The following is a 20961-nucleotide window of genomic DNA, read 5'->3' as shown; positions in this document are numbered from 1 at the left end:
AATCAACCTCAGTTCTGGATCACATAACACAGCTGAAATAAAGAATTTCGCCTGATCTCTAACTCCCAGGAGACCAATGATTGTTTTGGTACAGCTCGTCAGAGCAAATACAAACAAATGTCTATCTGTTCAGACTGGATTAAGTTAGTTTTAAGTATAATTGGGGTCCCACTCACCATCTGGAGTTACACTGATCTCCTCCCCTACATAGCACAATCCTTTACTATCACCAGGGTTAGCATAACTTACAGAGCAGGAAAGAAAACTGGGACAACTTTTTTTCCCTCCATCAGATAAGATTTTTTCACTCAGAGATACTGGCAATTCTGGATTTACAGAAAATTGTGCAAGTCACATTCGTGGCTGGCAGAATCCTTCACTACAATAGATGCCAGAGCTGACACCCCTGTTTCAGCCCTACTGCAGATGGGGGCTTGCTCTGCTGCTCATATTCTAGCCACGTGGTCATATTTTTCTTCACAATCAAATGCTAAAACTAGTATGGCCCAGACTTCAGTTATTGAAACCTTTACTGCTATACAGCAGTGGCGGTGCCTCCAAATCAAGTTCCACCTCTTCTCACACAGAAACATTTTAAGCAGACTCCCCCCCTGCCCCCGAACTGGGTCAATTCCTAAAAAGCACAGAGAAAGAAAATCAGTAACAAATCAGAGACCTGTGGAAGCCATATGGGTGATGTCCCCAAAGGAAAGAGTTTACAGCTAGATTCCTCAGTTTGTGGGGAACGTGAGAAAAAAAATAATTCTCTCCAAACAACAGGCAGACTGAAAAGCCCTCTTGATGCAAAACAAATGAAACTATAGCCTGCTGTACACCTGCCCTGCACCTTTACAAGTACAGAGAACACAAATATACAGGCTCAGTCTGCATGAATATGAAAGCAATCTTAATTATGTACATTATTCCTTCCACTCATCTATTCACCCTGGTCTCAACTTCCAGGCAAGCAGCTATTAGGTCCTGCCTGAAAGCAGCTCCACCATAAAAAGAGCAGCTTTTGGTTTTTTTTCCCACTCAGGCCTCTGCTACAACTGTCCTTGCAGACAATATGGATCAAACAAGGCAACCAAAATATTTTCAGAGCTCAAGAATACATGCCACAATTCTCCCAAAGATTATGTAAAATCTGTTTGCAAAAGCTGAAATTTTAAACTGAATGCTTAAACTAAAGTATTGGTCACAGTCTGTATTCTTACACAATTTGATTTAATTTGGTATTTCTGCATACCCTCTGAATTAAAAGCAGTACTTTTCATTATTAAAAGCAAGCAGTATGTTAGAGCCCAATGAATTCACTCCACAATGCTGACCTATCCACCCTTCCTTTCAAACATTCATTCCTCTTTCCAAAATTCTTAGAGGATCCCTTGCTGCAGCTGCTTTCAGATCAACCAGAATCTCAGGTTTCCATGAGATGCCTGACCAGGCTGTAGGGCAGCAGTAACACCTTCCTGCTCAGAGCTGGAGTTGCAGCTTGGCACAAGGTTGGCCTCACACAAGGTGGTACTCAGTACTCTAGCTGTTGCCAAGCAGTTTAGGAGCCTCTAGCTTATTTAGTTAAAACGTATACTAAAAAATCAATCGTTTCAAGAGAAAGGAGCAACTACCGCAAATATACTTTTGTCTAGTTCTGCAAACAGATATCCCAAAGCTTTTGAAACTGGTTACATGTCACATCAGTTGCTCCTCTTGCATTCTCAGAGTGTCAGAATTGTAAAATTCCTTGCGACTTGGTTGCCCTTGTATATGAGCATTACAGAAGCCTGGGTTTCTGTCCGTCTCTTACTAAAGACAAAAATATAAAAGCTTGGAGACCTGGGGAAGAAATCTACCTTTCTCAAGTAGTAAAACTCAAAAAATAAATCTGTCATGGATTTAACCTATCATTATTAAACTTGTTACGGATTTAATAAAACACCAATTTCAATATGTTTAATGTTTATGTTATGTTTAATACATTTATGTAGCCTTTCGTTCTCTACTCTCTCCACTTTGTTTACGCAAAACAGTTCACTCCTAGAAAAACTTTCGCTTTTGTCAAAGAAATCACTAATCTAAAACCCTTACAAAACGTTTACAGAATTCTGAAAACAAACTCCACTGGATTTCCTGATTTTTCTTTGAAGTGACTTTGCTTGACAACTATCTACTTATAGCTTAGTAAGCAGATTCACTTTGCCATCTTCACTTTACAAAGTCCTTTTCTCCAATTCTACATGCTCTGAAAGTTTTAAAGTTTCCCTTCCCATTTGTCCTCCCTTTAATAATGGTCACTTGCAGGCTTGTAAGCTTTGACTATGCTGGGTGCCCCTTTCTTAAGTTTACACAATGAAAATAGAAGTTGAATCTTTATTTGGAGGACTGCTTGGAGGTTTTTTGTAAGGGAAAATAGATAACATTTGTACAGTCCATGTAATGATTAACGCAAGAAAGTCAGTCAAGCTACAAATCTGACAGGAACAAGTTAAACGGTGTTTTCATTTAAAAAAACAGGTAGAAAAAAAAAGAACCAGGAAATACTTCCATAAGGAGATTTTTAAGCTTTTCTAATGAGTTTTAAAGAAAAATGTAGTCTTATTGGTTGTGACAACTATTATAATATAATTAGATTTACAATAAAATACAGTATTGGCAATATATTTTGTGCTCATTTTGCTAATGAGGTGAGTACTTAACTACATACATTTATATAGTAATAAAATACTTACTCACAATGAAGACAAAAGGCTCTTTTGCAGAATAAGTGTCCACATGTGGAAAAAGCAGCAGCATTAAGATGTAAACTGCTTGTCTGAGTCAAGTTTAGTATTCCTAAAATTTTTGTTTTGAGACCAGTTGTGAAATTTGAAATTTTAAGTCCTTAATCTGCAAGCTAAAAACTTACACCAATTCTGTGAGGTTCAGACAGTAATGAATCCTATTTTCTTCTGTATGTTAGCCTCCTGATCTGTTTAAATGGATAATGCCTCCTCATCACTTTCTCCAACAACAACAACTTGTGCTGCTAAATTATCAGAGCTCATGCAGGCAGAGAAAACAAGAAGACAGTTTAGTGGCGTTTGGGGGGTGGCGGTGGTGGTTTTTTTTAATTCCTTTTATACACATGTACTGGCACAGCTAGGATGGTCCAGCAAGCCCCCAAGAGTCTTCCAAAGCCTTCATCCTCAAACTGTTTGGAAAAGCTTCAATATTTAGAGTAAGGTATCTCTAGGCCTGCTCTAGCTGTTCCTTACACAACGTAAAGGAGGAGTGAGTAGCCAGACAGGTTCCTAAATGACTTTTCTTGGGGCAGGGGGAAGGATAGCCAATAATGCTGCTTCTTGAAGACATGCCTGACACACTAATTTACATAAACCTAAACATGCAAGGGCAGGGTAAAATTGCAATATGTAGAACACTAGGAAGGTTGTGGGCAGCAGTTTTGGTCAAAATACTGTCCTGGACAATCACCACGGTTCAGGTGGTTTTCAACTATGTCTAATTCATGCCTGGAGTGTTGCTGAGTCCTCAGAGTAACCTGAAACTAAAGTGTAAGATAAACACGTGAAGCTGCTTTGCTTCCCCCCCGCCCGCCATCCCCTACCACCTTGAGCTGCAAATTCTGTGTTGTCTGTCCAGTCACTTTTGGTTGATACCTGATGACTGTCACTCAAAGCACATTGCTTTACAAAAATAAAGGTACATTTTGCCCTTACATGCAAATCCACACCTTAAAAAACCTGTAATTATTTCTACAATGCCTCTTCTGTGTTACAAAAATTTCTTTGAGTCAAGGAAGAGATTTGTATTGAACTTATTTCAGATACGTACGCTCAAATTCCACATTCAAGACCTTAGCTGCATTGTAATTCCATTCTGTTCACATTCTCTCATGCACACAAAGATAATTTTATTCTGCAGAGACAGATCCTGTTCAATGTCTTTAATAAGACAATATATTAAGAAAAAATACTATAAACAGTTGAATAGAGAACTTTAAATGGAATAGCTGCCTACATTTATGATAAATTTATGAGCTCTATAGGATGATATATTATAGTAAAGCTACAGACTCATGAGTCAGCAGCACATCAATTATCTTTTCTTTTATTTCACTATCATGGATGATATAAAGCCCCTGCTCCCATCTGCCCTTCCCTGCCTCATCCCCATTTCCCCCCACCCAGTATAAGCAGAGAAACAGCAAATTTACAGCAAGTTATTTTTGTATTCAGGATCTTTCTCTCTTACTTCTCCCTACAGAAAATAAAACTTGGATCTGTCTCTCTATTAACTATGAAAAAACCATATTCCTAAATGCACCAGATGGGTAACATAAGACTATACACTCTCCTGATTTCTCGTTCTTCAACTCCCCAACTTCTGGCACACTGCATACTAAAGCTAGTTTGCCAAATCAGCAGATGATTTTAAAACACTGAAGAAAACATATTTGATCTACATTTGCATCTGTTCTTTAAAATTACTTAAGATAATTTTTATAGGCAGATATGCCTGGAGGCAGGGATTGAGGCGGTGAGGGTGTTTGTTTTCTTGGGTTTAGTTTGTGTATTTTTCCATGCAGATTCCTTGCAATACAGACTGACAAACTGGCATGTTTAAATTCACTGTAAGATCGCAGCGAAAGAGAACCACTCCCTAATATCTAAGAGACTATTGAAGATACCCTTATTTCCAAAACACCATGTTTCTTCCGGTCTTGCTATTTAGTCCTCCAAAGGCCTGAATAATATAGAACTTTAAAAATGAATCTTTTTCTTTCACCACGTACAAGCAGGGAAAAATATACCATCTCACTGTTTCCCACTATACTAACTCCACAGGCACAGCGATTTCAAGCCCATTTCCCAGGCTTCCAGGAAAGCCTGATTTCCCTGGCAGTCACCACATCGCATGCTTCAGCCTTTCAAATCACTTGATTCTAGTAACCTGTAAAGCTAAGTCTTATGTCCATTTATATACACCATCATACACCGTACATGAATGCTCTCGCCTTCTTCAAAGAAGAGGTAAAAATATTTCCTTGACAGTCTTCCACACTGTCCTAGATGCTGGCTATGCCTGGCATCCCCGAGCCACGAGGAAATAATTGTCCCCTAAAGGTTAATAAACCATTAAAAAAAAAGACAGATTTAGGGGTGAAGAGCAGTGTTGTGCGTTTTTTTGGTAGGCGTTTTGTGTGTCGTCCCCCCCGTACAACTGTCAATAAATAAACATTTGATTATGCCTATGCCACAAACAGCTCAACTATCTTACATGAAAATCCTATCATATTTCATGTACCAGGGCATCTGTACTCCATGATTTAAGTCCATCCACACTGGACGAAAACACTTATGGTACATCAATACTACAAGAAAAATAGAGGAACTATCACTTCACTTGCCACAACCACAGGATTCTGAGAAACACACTCAATTCTTTTAGAATTTGGCATCTCTCATCATCCTGCACTAAGATTGGCGATTAATCTCCAGTAATTTATTTTTTTTGATAAATTAGGTGCTTCCCACAAAGTCCACTGCATTCGCACTGTATTCTTTCAATATCTTACAAAGAAAAAGGACAAATCAGAGATTTTGATCAGTTTTGCTAGTCTTAGAAAACTAGTAAAACCCCTCCTATTTGGTTCTATTATAGACACACATCAGAACAATTGTCCAAAGTGGGAAACTGAGCAGTAAACTCTTAACAAGAGAAAAGCAGACACAAGGGAAGAGAATAGGCTTGCAGTTGTCAAGACAAAAATGTTCGATGGTTTTAACAGTGAATAGGTGTCCTGGTTTCAGCTGGGACAGAGTTAATTTTCTTTCTAGTAGCTGGATTTAGTATAAGAAGAACGTTGACAGCAACAACTGAAAATATCAGTGTGTTAAGTAGTGTGTATACTAAGTCAAGGATTTTTCAGCTAGCAAGAAGGCTGGAGGGGCACAAGAAGTTGGGAGGGGACACAGACAGGACAGCTGGCCCAAACTGGCCAAAGGGGTATTCCATACCATGTGTCGTCATGTCCAGTATATAAAATTGGGGGAGTTGGCCTGGGGGGACAGATCGCTGCTCAGGAACTAACTGGGCATCAATCGGTCAGTGGTGAGCAATTGCACTGTGCATCACTTTTTTGTACATTTCAATCCTTTTATTATTATTATTGTCATTTTATTGTTGCTGTTATTATTATCATTATTAATTCCTTCCTTTCTGTTCTATTAAACTGTTCTTGTCTCAACCCAGGAGTTTTACCTTTTTCCTTCCAATTCTCTCCCCCATCCTACTGAGTGGGGGCAAGTGAGTGAGCAGCTGTGTGGTGCTTAATTGCTGGCTGGGGTTAAACCACGACAACAGGGAAACAGAAAGGGAAAGGCACTTAAGCCAACAAACTGAAGTCTCAAATAATACCAAATTTATTACAGAATAAACAGCACTATTTCTCACCTCACTCAACAGGGACCAACGGGGACCACGCTTTGTTTTTTTGAGTTTTACAGAGCTTTCAGGAATAGTGGGAGACAAGATACCCCAAGTAAACAAGCGCTTGACCTCAGGGCTATTTTTGATATGCAACACTAGGCAGAGAATTTATCCGAATTGTGATAAGATTGAGAACAGATGCACGATAATAGTTAATTAAGCTTCCGCCCTGTCATCTCTGAAAGGTGTTAAAAACAAAACAAAACAACCCCTAGCAAACAGAGCTTCACAGTTTAATGGAATAGCATTTTGTTCAGCTATTGCCTCCTTAAATTCCTTATGTGCCTCAGAGGAACAAGTGCTCTTTCAGCAACTCTCTGAAGGCTTAGCCAGAGGTTACACCATTTTGGACAGACAAGTAACTCTCTAGCTGCTAGTGACCAGCTGCCTATTTACACACATAAGCTAAGGAATTTGCCAGCACTAGAACTCAAATGTCTTTTTGCTGCTTTTAAGTTTAGTGCATTGAGAACTTGTGTTGGAAACAGTTAATCCTTTCAACAGTTCAGTCTAGGACAAAAAGATGATTCTCTCTCTGTTGTGTGTCACTATGAAAGTTTAAGGCCAGTGTTCTTTAAGAAAGACTATTAATCTACTTGTACCAGGAACAGAGCAGTGACAATCAGGTCAAGTTATCATACTAAATGCTGTATTCATTAAGCAGAAATAATAAAGTAACAGTTTAAGTATATTGGCTTGTCCACTGGCTACAATGGACAATCAAGGAGAATGCCAACTTGTCAACAACTAGAATATTCTTAATAAAGCAGAACTTACTTAACTTCATGGAGTCATAATTAGCTAGCTGTCCAAATAAAACAAGTAATTTAATAAGATAAAATCCTTGGCATATTTTTGTAATTCTTATTTTCAAATATGATTTCAAGGAGAGGTCCTCTTACTTCACTCTGAATTAGTAAGACGAGACTATTGTACCCTCATCAGTTAGCAAGACTGACCTTTTTTTCTCTCAAATAAGCCACACAATGAAGCCTGATGACAATATAAGTTATTTCAATTTCCTCACAGTTGTACACATCTGCCAGCTTGCCAAAGCTGCACTGTTAATAAAAGCCCATGTATACAATACTTGGCTGACAATGTTTCATGATTTATAAAAGGCTGACTCACACAGAATGATAGATTTTTAACAAGTCAGACAAGTGAACCAGTCACTGCCCACAGACACTTTTCCCCATGCAACAGAGGTTACCATCCCCAGAGCAGGACAGCAAAGCAGGCAAATCCTACAACAATTTTCAGACAGCTCATTAAAATAAACTGAAAACAATTTTCATATGCAACAAAATACAACAACAGAATCCAGAAAAATTTTATGAATTCTTGTGCAAACTCTCTTCAGGATAGTGAAACATGAGAAAGCCACTAAAAGTAGTAAGTTTGAGCATATGCGTTTTGAGAGAATGTAAAATTTTCAGTAATGAATCTCAAAGTACAAACCAATCAATTTGACAGATACAATTAAATATCACAACCAGACCATAAAAGAGCATCTTTCACATTAAGCAGTGATTTAGAGTAGTAATTTAAAATTTACTAGCTGTGTAGCTTCTAGAAATTATACTTTCACTAGTATCTTTGTACAGTCAATGGTGATTTACCTTTTAGCTACCCCAATATAATAAGTGAAGTGACTTACCATTCTTGCTGACATCCAGTTCCCTGAGATTAATGAGATTTGCAATGGATGCTGGCAATGTGGTTAGATCATTGTCTGGCAAACTCAGCTTGTGCAGAGACTGACAGTTAAAAAGTTGCTATTGAAACAAAGAAAAAAGTGAATGCGACTTTCTCTTAGTTTCCTCTATATAGCTTTTGGTTTTAATCCCTTTAATCTTCTGACCTCACAGCTTGAAGGCCAGACTATCTAGACTCTTTGACTACAAAAACTTTATTTAACTAGTTTTATTCAAAATTGTCTAAGTTTACAATGCTTAGGAAAGCAAAGAACTGCAAACAGTCACAAGCCAGCACCTATACTTAACACTTCCTACAAATTCCTTCTAGTATCTCAGAAATTGTGACCTGTAGTTACACGTAGTCCTGCAAAAATTGGAAAATATCTTCCATAATAGACATGTCATGTGATACCTCAGAGGTAATTACAGTTTCTTCAAAAACAAAGAAAAAATTAAATTCATAGATGCCTTTTTTTAAAGTTAAATAGTTCTGGAATACAGCATTTGAATAGGTATTGATCTTCTCTAAAAATTTAAATTTTATTCTGTTATATCTTACAATATTTTTTTTCCCTTCCATGCTTCCTAGCTCAAGTACATAAAAATCTAACAAGATTGTGATGAAAACTAGTGAAAGTTTGATCTAAGTATATAGAAAACTATATAATCTCTTCTGTATACATGCATTATAATTTGTATCAAATATTAGCTCAGAGCCAGATTCTTTCTATATGCAAGTTACCTTGAGATTCTTACCCAGAAGCTTTACAAATTGACAAAATAGGGCAAGTAATATTAGTGTAATGGAAGAAAAATCCTCAAATGGTATCTAGGAAGCATACAGATAGCAGAAAATAAATATCTGTAAGAAAGTGGTTGAAAAGGTTCATCTGAACATTTTATGATGAATATTCTTTCCTGACAATTTTGGATAAGATCATTCATAAATACCTGGACTTACTGTTCTTTTCATTTGGAATTCTGAGAAAAGATCATACAAAACCAGGAAGTGTCCTATGACTAAAAAATGTATCCCAATCATCATCACAGCAATGGGGCTTAGTTCAATCAAAATTTCTTGGGTCTCTCTCAATTACGAGGCCATTATTTCAACCACAGACCGTTGAAGAAGCCCCATTCATGTAACGTTTACATATACCACCCCAGAACAAAAGCAGACATAAATTAGCAAGATGGACAATTCAAGGAATGAGCTTTAACTTGCCTACTGATGTTTCCAACTCCTCAGAAATGTACACCTGTTAGAACTAGTTGATATCATTAAGGCTTTGAAGAGTTACAAGTTACTCAGGATATATGGGAAGGAGAACTTTGATGAGCTCGTGTGTTTTGGAGCCGTGCCTTTATTTCAGTACTTCAAGCAAGAATATATACTTCAGATTCATCCTGAAAACAATAATCTGAAGTCTTGGAATCATTAGAAATTTCTCCAATTAGTCAGGTGAAAGCAAATGCAGCACAAGGAACTGCAAGATCCCTAAAGGAAAATGTGGGTGGGGGAGTTTTGTATGGTGTTGACTTTGTAGTTGTTCCTTTTGTTGTTGTTGTTTTTTGTAGTTTGCACATTCAGTGATTAAGTAGATCATCATTACTGTTAGTGAACACCAGAAGTCATATAATTAAGGACTATTTTACTGCAGAATTCCAGTTTCTTCCTAACAGCAAAGTAGGAGGGAAAACAAAAACTGCTACAGTTTGAGCTTTTCAGCTCAAATGCACATCGTGGCACTTGGGATAAACAGGGTACCTTTTCAGATGTGATTTAGCACACAAGATGAAAGCATTTCAAATGCCCAGTCACTTCTGAAACTGAGACTACACACCAACACTTGCTACCACTAGCTTTCTCTCCACTGTAGTTTGCTTATATTGCAACCTTGGCCAGTCAAATAAATTAAGGAGCTGTACTGTAAGAAACGATTTTTGAAGTATACCGGAGTACTGACAAGATTGCAGACAATTAAAAAAAAAAAAGCACACCCACTGACAAGCCATTTCAGTGATCAGGCTGACAAGACAGCCCTAAACCAGCTGTGTTGCAGCATACAAAGTGCAGCAGATTGCAAAACAGGGTTAAGAACACACCACCAGGGGCAAAGAGGAAAGGGGAAGAGTGGGAATGTCTTAACCAGGCTTCAGAAAGCTGGAGACAGCCTAGTAAGTACTGCACCCTTCATCTGAGATGGCTTAATTAGAAGGCTTTTTCAAAATTAAAAGACTAAAAGCCTGGGTTAGGGAAAAGGGATACACAGCTTGAATCTCTGCCTCCAAACAGGCTAGGATCATTTCAAACATTACAGGCCCTCCCTTACAGATCTTCTGTGGATAGTTTTAAGTTTACAATTTCTGTCAAATGATTAAATAAAACACTTTTACTATGTCTTCACTACTCCCTTATCTCTCTGCTTGTTTCCTTTGCAGTATTTGAATTTACATGTGGGGTTTTTTTGCTTTGAAAATTGAAATGGTAGTAGAAAATAATGACCAAAATTACTTGAAAGCTGAAAAAAATGCTTAGCTTCTCAAAAATAAGCCTATAAGGATGACTTACTATAATGTACAAACACGTTAGCATGAAGCAAGTGTACACTATTACAGGTCCCTGCAGTTCAGTAAAGAAAAGCAAAAGGAACAAAACATAAACGTTTAAGCAGTCTTTCTAATCATGTGGATAATTTAATCTTAGACTGGACCAAGGCAATTGGTGGACTGCCCACCTCACAGTTTACTCGTTGTTATGGGTTTGTGTGGCATGGGCTTTTTTGGTAGTGGGGGAGGGGCCGCAGGGGTGGCTCCTGTGAGAAGCTGCTAGAAGCTTCCCCGGCTCCGAGCCAGACCCGCCTCTGGCCAAGGCCGAGCCCATCAGCGATGGCGGTAGCGCCTCTGGGAGAGCAGATTTAAGAGGGGGAACCGGCAGTGAGTAGGGGGATCGGAATGTGAAAGGAACCCCTCTGCAGACAGCGAGGTCAGTGCAGAAGGAGGGGGAGGAGGAGCGGGGGAGGAGGGGATGCCCCTGCAGCCTGTGGTGAGACGTCAGGCTGTCCCCTCCCAGCCCATGGAGGGGAGCGGGGGAGCAGATGCCCACCTGCAGCCCGGGGAGGGAGGCCCACGCCGGAGCAGGGGAATGTCCCCAAAGATGGCCGTGATGCCATGGGAAAGCCCATGCTGGAACAGTCTGTGCCTGAAGGACTGCAGCCCATGGAAAGGACCCACGCTGGAGCAGTTCATGAAGAACTGCAGCCTGTGGGAAGGACCCACGCTGGAGAAGTTTGTGAAGGACTGTCTCCTGCGGGAGGGACCCCACAGTGGAGCAGGGGACAAGTGAGGAGTCCTCCCCCTGAGGAGGAAGGAGCGGCAGAGACAAGCTGTGGGGAGCAGACCCCAACCCCCACCCCCTGTTCCCCTGTGCTGCTGGGGGCAGGAGGCGGAGAGAACCAGGAAGGAGGGAGGGTTGGGGGGAAGGTGTTCAAAGGTTTGGTTTTACTTCCTAATATCCTTGTTTTGTTTTGATTTGTAGTAAATTAAATTGATTTTGTTTTTTCCCCAAGTTGAGCCTGTCTTTTGCCCGTGACCATAAGTGGTGAGTGATCCCTCCCAGTCCTTATCTCAACCCATGAGCCTGCCTTTGTATTTTCTCCTCATCCCACCAAGGCCAGGGGCCAGGGGGGAGAGTGAGCGAGTGGATGCGTGGTGCTTTGTTACCAGCTAGGCTGAAACCACGACAGTCCTGTATCAAAATTGGATTTCGTATAGGAACTGACTAATAAAATCAAATGGCATGTAACAGAAAAGGAAGACAAAGTAGACTAACCACTTCTAGTCTAAAATGGCGACATGCAGCCATTCGATCGCTACAGTGAAGTCTTTCTTCGTCTTTTAAGATTAATAAAAGGAATTTTTTAAAGAATTATGAGTTTGGGAGCAAGATGTTTGCTTAGTTCTTATGATTGGGGAAATTGGAATTTAATGCAAGAAGAGTTCAGAAAATCTCCTTTTTTTTTTTGCTAAGAAAGGTATTTTATTCTGGTTTTGAAGCATTCAATTTTATTCTTCTCTGATAAAGACTAACTAAAAGACTAACTCCAGAGTAAGGAAATATCTGCTTGGGAAGAGAGAAGAATAAAATAGTGGAAGTTCTAAACTATAACTTTGACAAAATATCTAGTTTTAACTTGTATGTTATTAGCTTTATTTAATGTACCAACACAGATTTTCATTGATGGCTTCTCAGAAGCATTTAAGGTTGGATTTTCAAAGGCACTCAGCTGGTTTAAGTCAGCTTTACTGGAATCCAGGGCTTCTGATAACTGTCAAGTTACTATCCCGGAACTGGTTTATTTCCTTATGTGTTTCATTTATCTGTCAAAACATCCAAACCAGCAAAACCTGAATTGGGTATAGCAAACTTTCCAAAAATCTAACAAAGCATTCCATAGTTGTCCTGCATGACAGCGTAGATTTGCACACAATTGTGACAAAATTATTTCAAATATTAAGTCCTTCATTTAAGTTTTTAATTCAACCAATATGGGACGTAGTAATGGAAACAAGTCTATTGCAATGATCACTTTGTACTTCTCAAAAGTCTCACTGGCAAAAATTTTCATTCTTTTCTCTAGCATACTGCTAATTCAGCATGCAGTTTATCTTCAGATTTCAGAACAAACAACAGATACTGATTTCTATAATAAAGATGTAATCAAAGTGTCATTCCGGCTCTCTAGTTTTTGAACTTAAGTAATCTAAGGATACTTCAGAAAGTCTCTTCAGTCATGTACTGGAGAAGAAAGCAGGACTTCAATTAATAGATACTTTGGATTGCAGCTATCTTTTGTGGGCACAGAGGTCTGAACAAGACATTAATCTTGCTTCTTCTAATCTTCATGTGTTATCAGAGATTCAAAGTAATACCACAATTTGTCGAATACAGGTAGTCAGTTTGAGCAGACACTGCCACACAATAAATCAGTCAGCCTCTTCTGCTATGCACATATTTTGGGCTGGATCAGTTGCTTAAGCAGTTTCATCCCAATTCATGCAGCAAACTAGTCAAGCTGGAATGCATAAACATCCCTTCTACCAGGGCTGCTTCTTTTCGGACCAACATTTACTTAAAAATATTTGGCAAACTGCAGCCTAAAAGCTGAAATGGAAAGCTAGACACTATTAGCTTCTACAATGCTGATGAAGTAATAGAGTTAATAAATGTAACTAAAAGGAAAACCAGCCAACATACCTTTGGAAGCTCTTCAATCTGATTAGCATCTAAATAGAGTTCTTCCAAGGTCTTTTCAAAAGTAAAAATCTCCTTAGGCACCTGTTCCAGGCTGCAGTGAGAATAATCAAGTGTAGTGACTGTTTCCTCCTCTCCACGCAGACAGCGGCATGGCACCAGCCGCACAAACAAATTCCGCTTTGTTGTCATTTTCAGGCACTGTAAAACAGAAATTGATCAATTTAAAAACAAAGACAACTTCAGAAATACATGGACAGCTTCTCAAACTTCCACTGGCTGCTAAATACTTAAAAAAGGAAGAAGTGTATACATATCTGCATATGTGTCTGTGTACACATATATATGAGAGAAAGGTGGGGGAAAGAGTATTTGTTTTCTTTTAAACACAACAGATCTGTAGGGGCATTAAATGGGGTTAAAAGACCTACAGACCCCAGAATATGAAGTAAAAATTTAGCCTGTAACTTGTCACCTGCTAACACAGCCCTACATTGCAGAGAGGTAGAGAATTTTGAAGCAGCAGTTCTGAACTATCAATTGTGCTTTTACAACATAGCTTATCCCTATCTTTACAAAGGTTATTGGGATGATATTTTTGCTTAATATAATAAAATCCACCCTTTACAGAGCATTAAAATGTAGCTATAGGAATATTTTGGGGTTTTTTTGGTGATGAATAAGATTAAATTCATGCACCTGAATTTCAAATCCCTCATTTAAAGACAGAATACAACAAAAAGAACCAGTGTGGTTTCTACCAACTGTTCTACCTACAGTTTAAAAGGAAAGATTTCCAAGTGCACAAATAAAGAAGTTACTTCTTTTTGCGACTCCATTCAGTTTGGAAAACTTCAACACATCTTGCTGTGCACACTGGAACTAAGGAAATTTCACCTTGCTATGGAAATGTATCTTTCCTCCTTTAAACTCAATCATTGCTACAACACTCCCCTCTACTCTCCCTGGCTTCTACAATACTTCCTACTCAGCAGGAGACAGTGAACCTAAATGGTGCAAGACTGACTAGCTGATTACTGACAGCATACACCAGCCATGTTCTGCCTCTTCTCTCCTCAGCAAGAGCACAAGTTTAGGCCTCTCTCCTTTAATTAACAATGCATTTTCACAAAATTTGGAAACAATCATCTTCAAAATGTCACCTCAAGTTTCAGGTTTGGTTGAAATCAGATGACAGACTCAACAATTTTTCAGGAAGGACCAACATGTGCAGACAGACAACACAACCATGTAAGCTTAATTTCCTCAGAAAATAGGTCTAAAAATACATACTTTTCCAAAACAGCACCAAGTATTTATTTTCTCAATCAAACTGCCAACGCTCCAAATTAAAATATGCTTTTTTAAAAATTTCAAATTTTTTGGAATTGCAGAAATTATATTTCAACTTCTAGATTGGTGACAGAAAACTGTGTCTTTCTGACACATTCAGCAGACTGTACTTCAACTTTCAGACAGTATATTAGTCATACAAGGATAAAATAAAATACCATGGCCACTGCACTATATGAAGTCACAGGCTGCAAGAACCCTTTCCTTACTAAGACAAATAAAAGTCACACACTTGGATTTTTCTCTATGAGTAGCTAGCTTGCCAAGTACTTCACAGCATGTTTAATTTATATGACAACAGGTTGAGGGACTGCTGTACTTTACTGTTTTCACTAAACAGAAGTACAACTTACCACTCAGGCTAGATACAGTCAGATTCTACATCCATCCATTAAAAAGATGGAAGAAAACTCTTTAGAATAGTGGGATGTGAAGACTTCCTTTTTTAACAATGCTTCAATGTTGCTAGGATTTTGTTACAATGTTGGTTATCTATCAGAACACTTCACAGTTGCATAAAACTCCAGCCATGTTATTTAAACAAAACAAAACAAAGTGATCTAAAAATAAAAATATTTAACTGTATTGCAGTGCAAAGAGTTTAGAGACTGCAAATTTCATGCTGAGGATTTCCGCAGAATGGGAAAGTCAGCAAAAGAAACACCGTAACCTCCTCCTGCTTTTTTCACAGAAACAGGCTCCAGCATGACATCCTCCAGCCACCCACAGCCAGATGCCAAAGATGCTACAGAAGCTGATGTGCTCACTGGGTCAGACCTACCCACGCCTTCTCCAAGCCTCAGAGGCTGCATGTGAAGACACAAGAGGAATTCCATGGCCAACACTAACAAACGAAAGAGCCTTTAACTAAAAGAAATGTCTTCTGATTTTGTTATTACTTCAGAGATCTGCAGAGCTGTGGAAAAACACATCACTTCAGAAAGAAGCACCAACAGCAGTCTCTTCCAACCAGAGTATAAACAGAAGAAGATACGCCTTGGAAACAAGGACTGGAAGCAGAGATTGTATGTGCAAGTTGATTACCAGAAGTCTGGCAGGAGAAGACACACCGATATCATACTAGTTGCAGCCACCAATAAGTTGGCTTTGTCCAGTCATTTCAACTTCTGAGAATTATGCTTTGGTTTCTGGAATATGAAAAAGTTCACTACATGGTTCATACACATAACAAAGTAAGATACCTTTTTTCATTGAGATCCCTCAAAAAGTGCATACGTTACACTGTTTGCCCCCTCTTTTTCAGTGGCTGTTCTCTTCACCCCTGGTCTTACTTGCTCAGGTCTCAAAAGTTTCTGAAGCAACAAAACTCATAGGGCCTAACAATGCAAAACACACATACCTAACTTACTCCTTTATTTTGTCAGAAAGATCTTGAGCTTTGGGGCAGGGGGTGGGAGGGTTTAAAAGATCACCTGCATCCACAGCACTGTAAACACAGATCAGTAAACAAATGCCTGTACAACATCACACTGTTGGGTCATTATCTCCAGTCAGTTACCATGTCAGTTAAAGTACCTAAATTCACAGCTCACATTTCAAGCCAAAATAGTCAAACTCATAGTTAAGTATCAAATAAGCAACCCTCCCCCCAAACCATTGATTTGACCAGCTTGAGCATACATCTAATTTTAATGTTTCAAAAACCAGAATGAACCAAGAGAGCTACATTTAAGTAAATGTAGGAAACTACACAATGTGATTTAGTTCAAATTTGTCTTACATTTGTTCAATTTTACTTCTACACATATATGAGGAATTGTTTAGCACTGGTGTTCTACAACAAAGATGGCTGCCAATACTAGGAAATGGGTGCAGCAGAATAGTTGCAGCAAGTATTCCACACCACCACTCTTCTGCAATATATATTTATAGAGAGACAGTCAGACACACCACACACCCCCCGCCCCCCATATGTCTATCCACCTACCTTGTGGTCAGTTGCCCAAGCAAAAAAACTTGGAGGAAAGGAAGGATGTACTGCAGAAGAGAGTCCACTGTTATAATTACCAAAGACAGGAAAATGTGACGTTGTACAGAACATGTGCTTTTCTTATATTGCTCAAAATAATAACTTCTCCATGGGTAGTTTGGGAAAATAGACTGAAGGTAGAAGGGAACACGAAGTATAGCATTGTTTCCCTTCCCACAAAACAGGGTAGTCTCACAAGCAGAAAAATCTTCATTTCATAATATGCCACAACATCAGACCATCTGAAGGCACCAAGTCAGACAATGTAAGATTGTTTTGCAGATCTACAACACTGAGATGGCTTATTTTTCTGCACCACTTAACAACTCCAGATTTTTATGAGGCAGAGCTACTAAAGAACTCAGAGGATGGGGGGGGGGGGGGGGGGGGGGGAACCCCACAGACAAAGCCCCCTTGTTCCCTAATCCATTAAAGCCTTGACACAAGTTTAACTCAGGTTCAGTGTTCACAGCCAACAGAGGAAAAATTAGGATCTTCATACAGTTAGGGTTTTTTTTACTTTTTGAAGGAATAGGAAGGGAAAAACACCTCTTTATATATAATCAGAAGCTTTTCTTTGTAATCATTAAGGGCTCAAAAGTTGGAAGGCATAAGGGAGAATTAGCTGTGTTCTGTTTGTGAAGACTTAATCTACCACCCCAAAAAATGCAGTGTTAAAAAAATACCTAGTTTACATTGATATGTTTGCTAATTATAAACTTTTTTTCCCCTCCATGAATCCTTTTTAGCATTTATTTCACACCTCCTCTTCCAAGCTTATTTGAGGATCACACCTAAGGATCAGAGATGCTGTAGTCTCTGTAGTAAACTCAAAAATGGCCAGTTTAAACTACACCAACATGTGTATTTCATTGAAGTATAGTCTTCACTCATTCACATATATTAACTGTGACAGTAATAGGAAACAAATTCCACAATAACTACACAGAATGGGACAAAGGAAAATGTTACTATTGACCTGCCTATATCCTGAAGGCAGCAGCAACTACACAGACAGGTTTTCCTCTAGGGGTTCAATGGTGGTGAAGGCTAATTATTCTGTGAAGTGTCAAATTTGTGAGAAAAGTTAGGTGCTTTCTCATATAAGTATGGTAGTTAATATAAGTATGGTATAACAGTAGTGCTTAACCAGTAAGATCAAAAAGAGAGGGAGATAAGAGTTCACAACTGAAAGACGTTTTGCTGTGAAACTGTACACAAATTATTTAATATAAGCTATGTCAAAACTTCATCTTATTTTTTCTGTCTTATATCTATATAACTAGATAGATAGATATCAGTTCACATAGTCTATCCCATTTGAGACCATGAATGACTTGGAGCACTTTAAACCTTCAGAATCGATAAGCAAGGCCAAACTGAGCAAAGAGTATTACAGCATTTGTTCAAGAAGGCCACAATATCCATGAAAAAAAAATTTAAAAAATCAACTCTTCCATTTTGAAATTGAGGGTTTTCTACTTGCAGATACATGTTTTCCCCTACCCAACTGATCAAACAGCAGACAAAGCATCTACTACCAGCCTCTCATTTAATCACAGCTAGCAGCCCTCTGCTGTTACAAGCAGTGGTTGACTTGCTAAAAGCCAGTGAAGTAACAAGTGGAGAATACTGTGTAACTAATCAGTATCCAGAAAAAAATTACTGGAGAAGCTAGGGCAAAGCAAAGACTGTAACTCTATCAGATCTACACTGTAACAACAGTGGACTATCTGTGTGGTGAGTTGACCTTGACCGGCTGCCAGGCACCCATCAAGCTGCTCTATCACTCCCAACTTTTCTGCCTCCTCTGCCTGAGTGGCACAGGGGGACGGGAAATGGGGGTTTTGGTCATTTCATCACACATTGTCTCTGCTGCTCCTTCCTCCTCAGGGGAAGGACTCCTCACTCTTCCTCTGCTCCACTGTGGGGTCCCTCCCATGGGAGACAGTCGTCCGTGAACTTCTCCAACATGAGTCCTTCCCACAGGCTGCAGTTCTTTACAAACTGCTCCAAGCGTGGGTCCCTACCATGGGCTGCAGTCCTTCAGGAAGGGACTGCGCCAGCGTGGGTCCCCCACAGGGTCACAAGTCCTGCCAGAAAACCTGCTCCAGTGTGGGCTCCTCCCTCCACAGGGCCACAGGTTCTGCCAGGAGCCTGCTCCAGCACGGGCTACCCACAGGGTCATAGGCTCCTTCGGGCATCCACCTGCTCCAGTGTGGGGTCCTCCACAGGCTGCAGGTGGATATCTGCTCCACTGTGGACCTCTCTGGGCTGCAAGGGGACAGCCTGCCTCACCATGGTCTTCCCCACGGGCCACAGGGGAATCTCTGCTCCGGCACCTGGAGCATCTCCTCCCCCTCCTTCTTCACCGACCTGGGTGTCTGCAGAGTTGTTTCTCTCCCATTTTCTCACTCCTCTCTCCTGGCTGCTGCAATGCAGCAGGTTTTTATGTTTTCTTAAATATGTTATCAAGGAGGTGCTACCAATATTGCTGACTGACTCAGCTTTGGCCTTTAGCGGGTCCACCTTGGAGCTGGCTGGAACTGGCTCCATCTGACACGGGGGCAGCTTCTGGCAGTATCTCACAGAAACCGTACCTGCAGCACCCTCTGCCACCAAAACCTTGCCACCTACACCCAATACATTCTATAAATGGTGAAACATTTTTATCAAGTATAATAAAATCACTAGAAGCAGGAAAGCAAAGCATCGGTTTGAAAGACCATGACCAATGAAAGAAAGCAAGATCAACAGCAAGCTTGGATACACACTAAATATCAATCCGGAAGAGATAGCATCATCCAGTAAAACATTACTCCTCCTTGGAACTCTTTGATGATTCCCTGCATACCCCCATCATCCAAGTATCTGGCAGCCCAAGAACACCTGCAGATCCATCAGAACTCCATGGGACATTTTTATTTAACTATGTCTACCTATGTTTTGATGAGCATTTACAAAAAAAAAAAATCACAAAACAAAACAACCCCCCCTCCCAAACAAACAAAAAAACGGACACACACAGCCCCCCAAGTATCACATTACTTTGAAAATTCTGAACTCAGCCTTGTTGTAAGTAGAATTTAAATTCACAGTAATTTTGTTCCTTATCTCTGTTAATTTGGTCTAAAAGCAATAGTTTCACTGTAACATTAGTCCCTTAAATTTCCTGTCTGATGCTAACAGGATGTGACTGCTCATGCTCTAAGCTGGTGAAAGCACTTTTCCCCCCATCAAGCCTTTCAAAAGAGTGTTTACCAGTTACATCAGCAGCAGAGCTGAAAACAAAACCAACTATCAGATGTTTATACAGACAGGCACGAACAACTAGGCACAAAAATATCTGGTCAGGTTCTTCTTAGCCCACTCACTATCTACAAACAAGTTCAGAATTATGGAGCTGAGGACATGTAAACACAGGCAAGGGAAGGATTGTGTTGGGAGCACGGAACTTAACATGCAATCTGACAAATACAAGAAGGCTTATTTGGCCAACTGATAGAAGTCCCAACATACTCCTGTTGAAAAAAAGAATTATGAAAAAAAATTGTTATTTATTAAGAATCTTATTTAATCCACTTAAAAAAAAATCAACAAAAGAATTTACTTCCTCTACATCAAAAATTCAGTAGAAAATGAAGCTTCTTATACTGGACATAAAGACATAAACCAGTCTGTCTTTAGAGATGTTAAAGGTTTTTCTCTTCCTAAAGCAGCAACACACACCACAGAAGATACCAAGACACAGGCTATTTGCCTTGTTGATGAAAGATACTATATTGTGAAAACTCACAGCACAATTAAATGAATCTCTTAGAGCTAATGACAGCACTAGTCCTCATGAATTTTGGGAAACTGTAAACTTCTTAGTACTTCAAGGAACACAAAACATCCTCAACTCTGAACAGTAAGGTAAGAAATTACTTCATACCTCCTGTTCACCAGCAAATCATGTAAAGAAGCTGGGGCAGGCACTAAGAGGTTTGTTCAGGTTTCCCCTAATATCAAACCAATCCCTAATCTCTTGGACGGGAATGGCAAAGTCTTAATTTAACAGACAGCAACAAGCACCTTGCAAACCCTAGCTTGGAAGTTTGTTTCTCTGCAATCCTTTTACTTGTTCTCTGTAGGAGAGGAAAGTATGCCTCAAACCTGATGGCCACTGACAAGGA

At 39.5% G+C, this 20961-nt stretch overlaps 1 protein-coding gene across 10 annotated transcripts in view; it reads right to left on the bottom strand.

Annotated features, from left to right (window-relative positions):
* The window catches only part of ERBIN (erbb2 interacting protein), a 127538-nt gene that overhangs the window by 54915 nt on the left and 51662 nt on the right, over positions 1-20961 (bottom strand). For all 10 annotated transcript variants that reach the window (XM_069776272.1, XM_069776277.1, XM_069776275.1 and 7 more), the window contains 2 exons: positions 13447-13644; positions 8150-8267 (listed from right to left, as the gene is read on the bottom strand). In XM_069776272.1, coding sequence (XP_069632373.1) covers positions 8150-8267; positions 13447-13635 — 307 coding nt within the window. In that variant the 5' untranslated portion in view covers positions 13636-13644. The remainder of the gene's footprint in view (positions 1-8149; positions 8268-13446; positions 13645-20961) is intronic.

The sequence above is a fragment of the Haliaeetus albicilla genome, chromosome Z (genome assembly GCF_947461875.1).
Source record: "Haliaeetus albicilla chromosome Z, bHalAlb1.1, whole genome shotgun sequence".
NCBI classification, from domain to species: Eukaryota; Metazoa; Chordata; class Aves; order Accipitriformes; family Accipitridae; genus Haliaeetus; species Haliaeetus albicilla.
The sequence above is the reverse complement of the archived record's forward strand: the minus strand, read 5'-3'. Positions and strand labels throughout refer to the sequence as shown.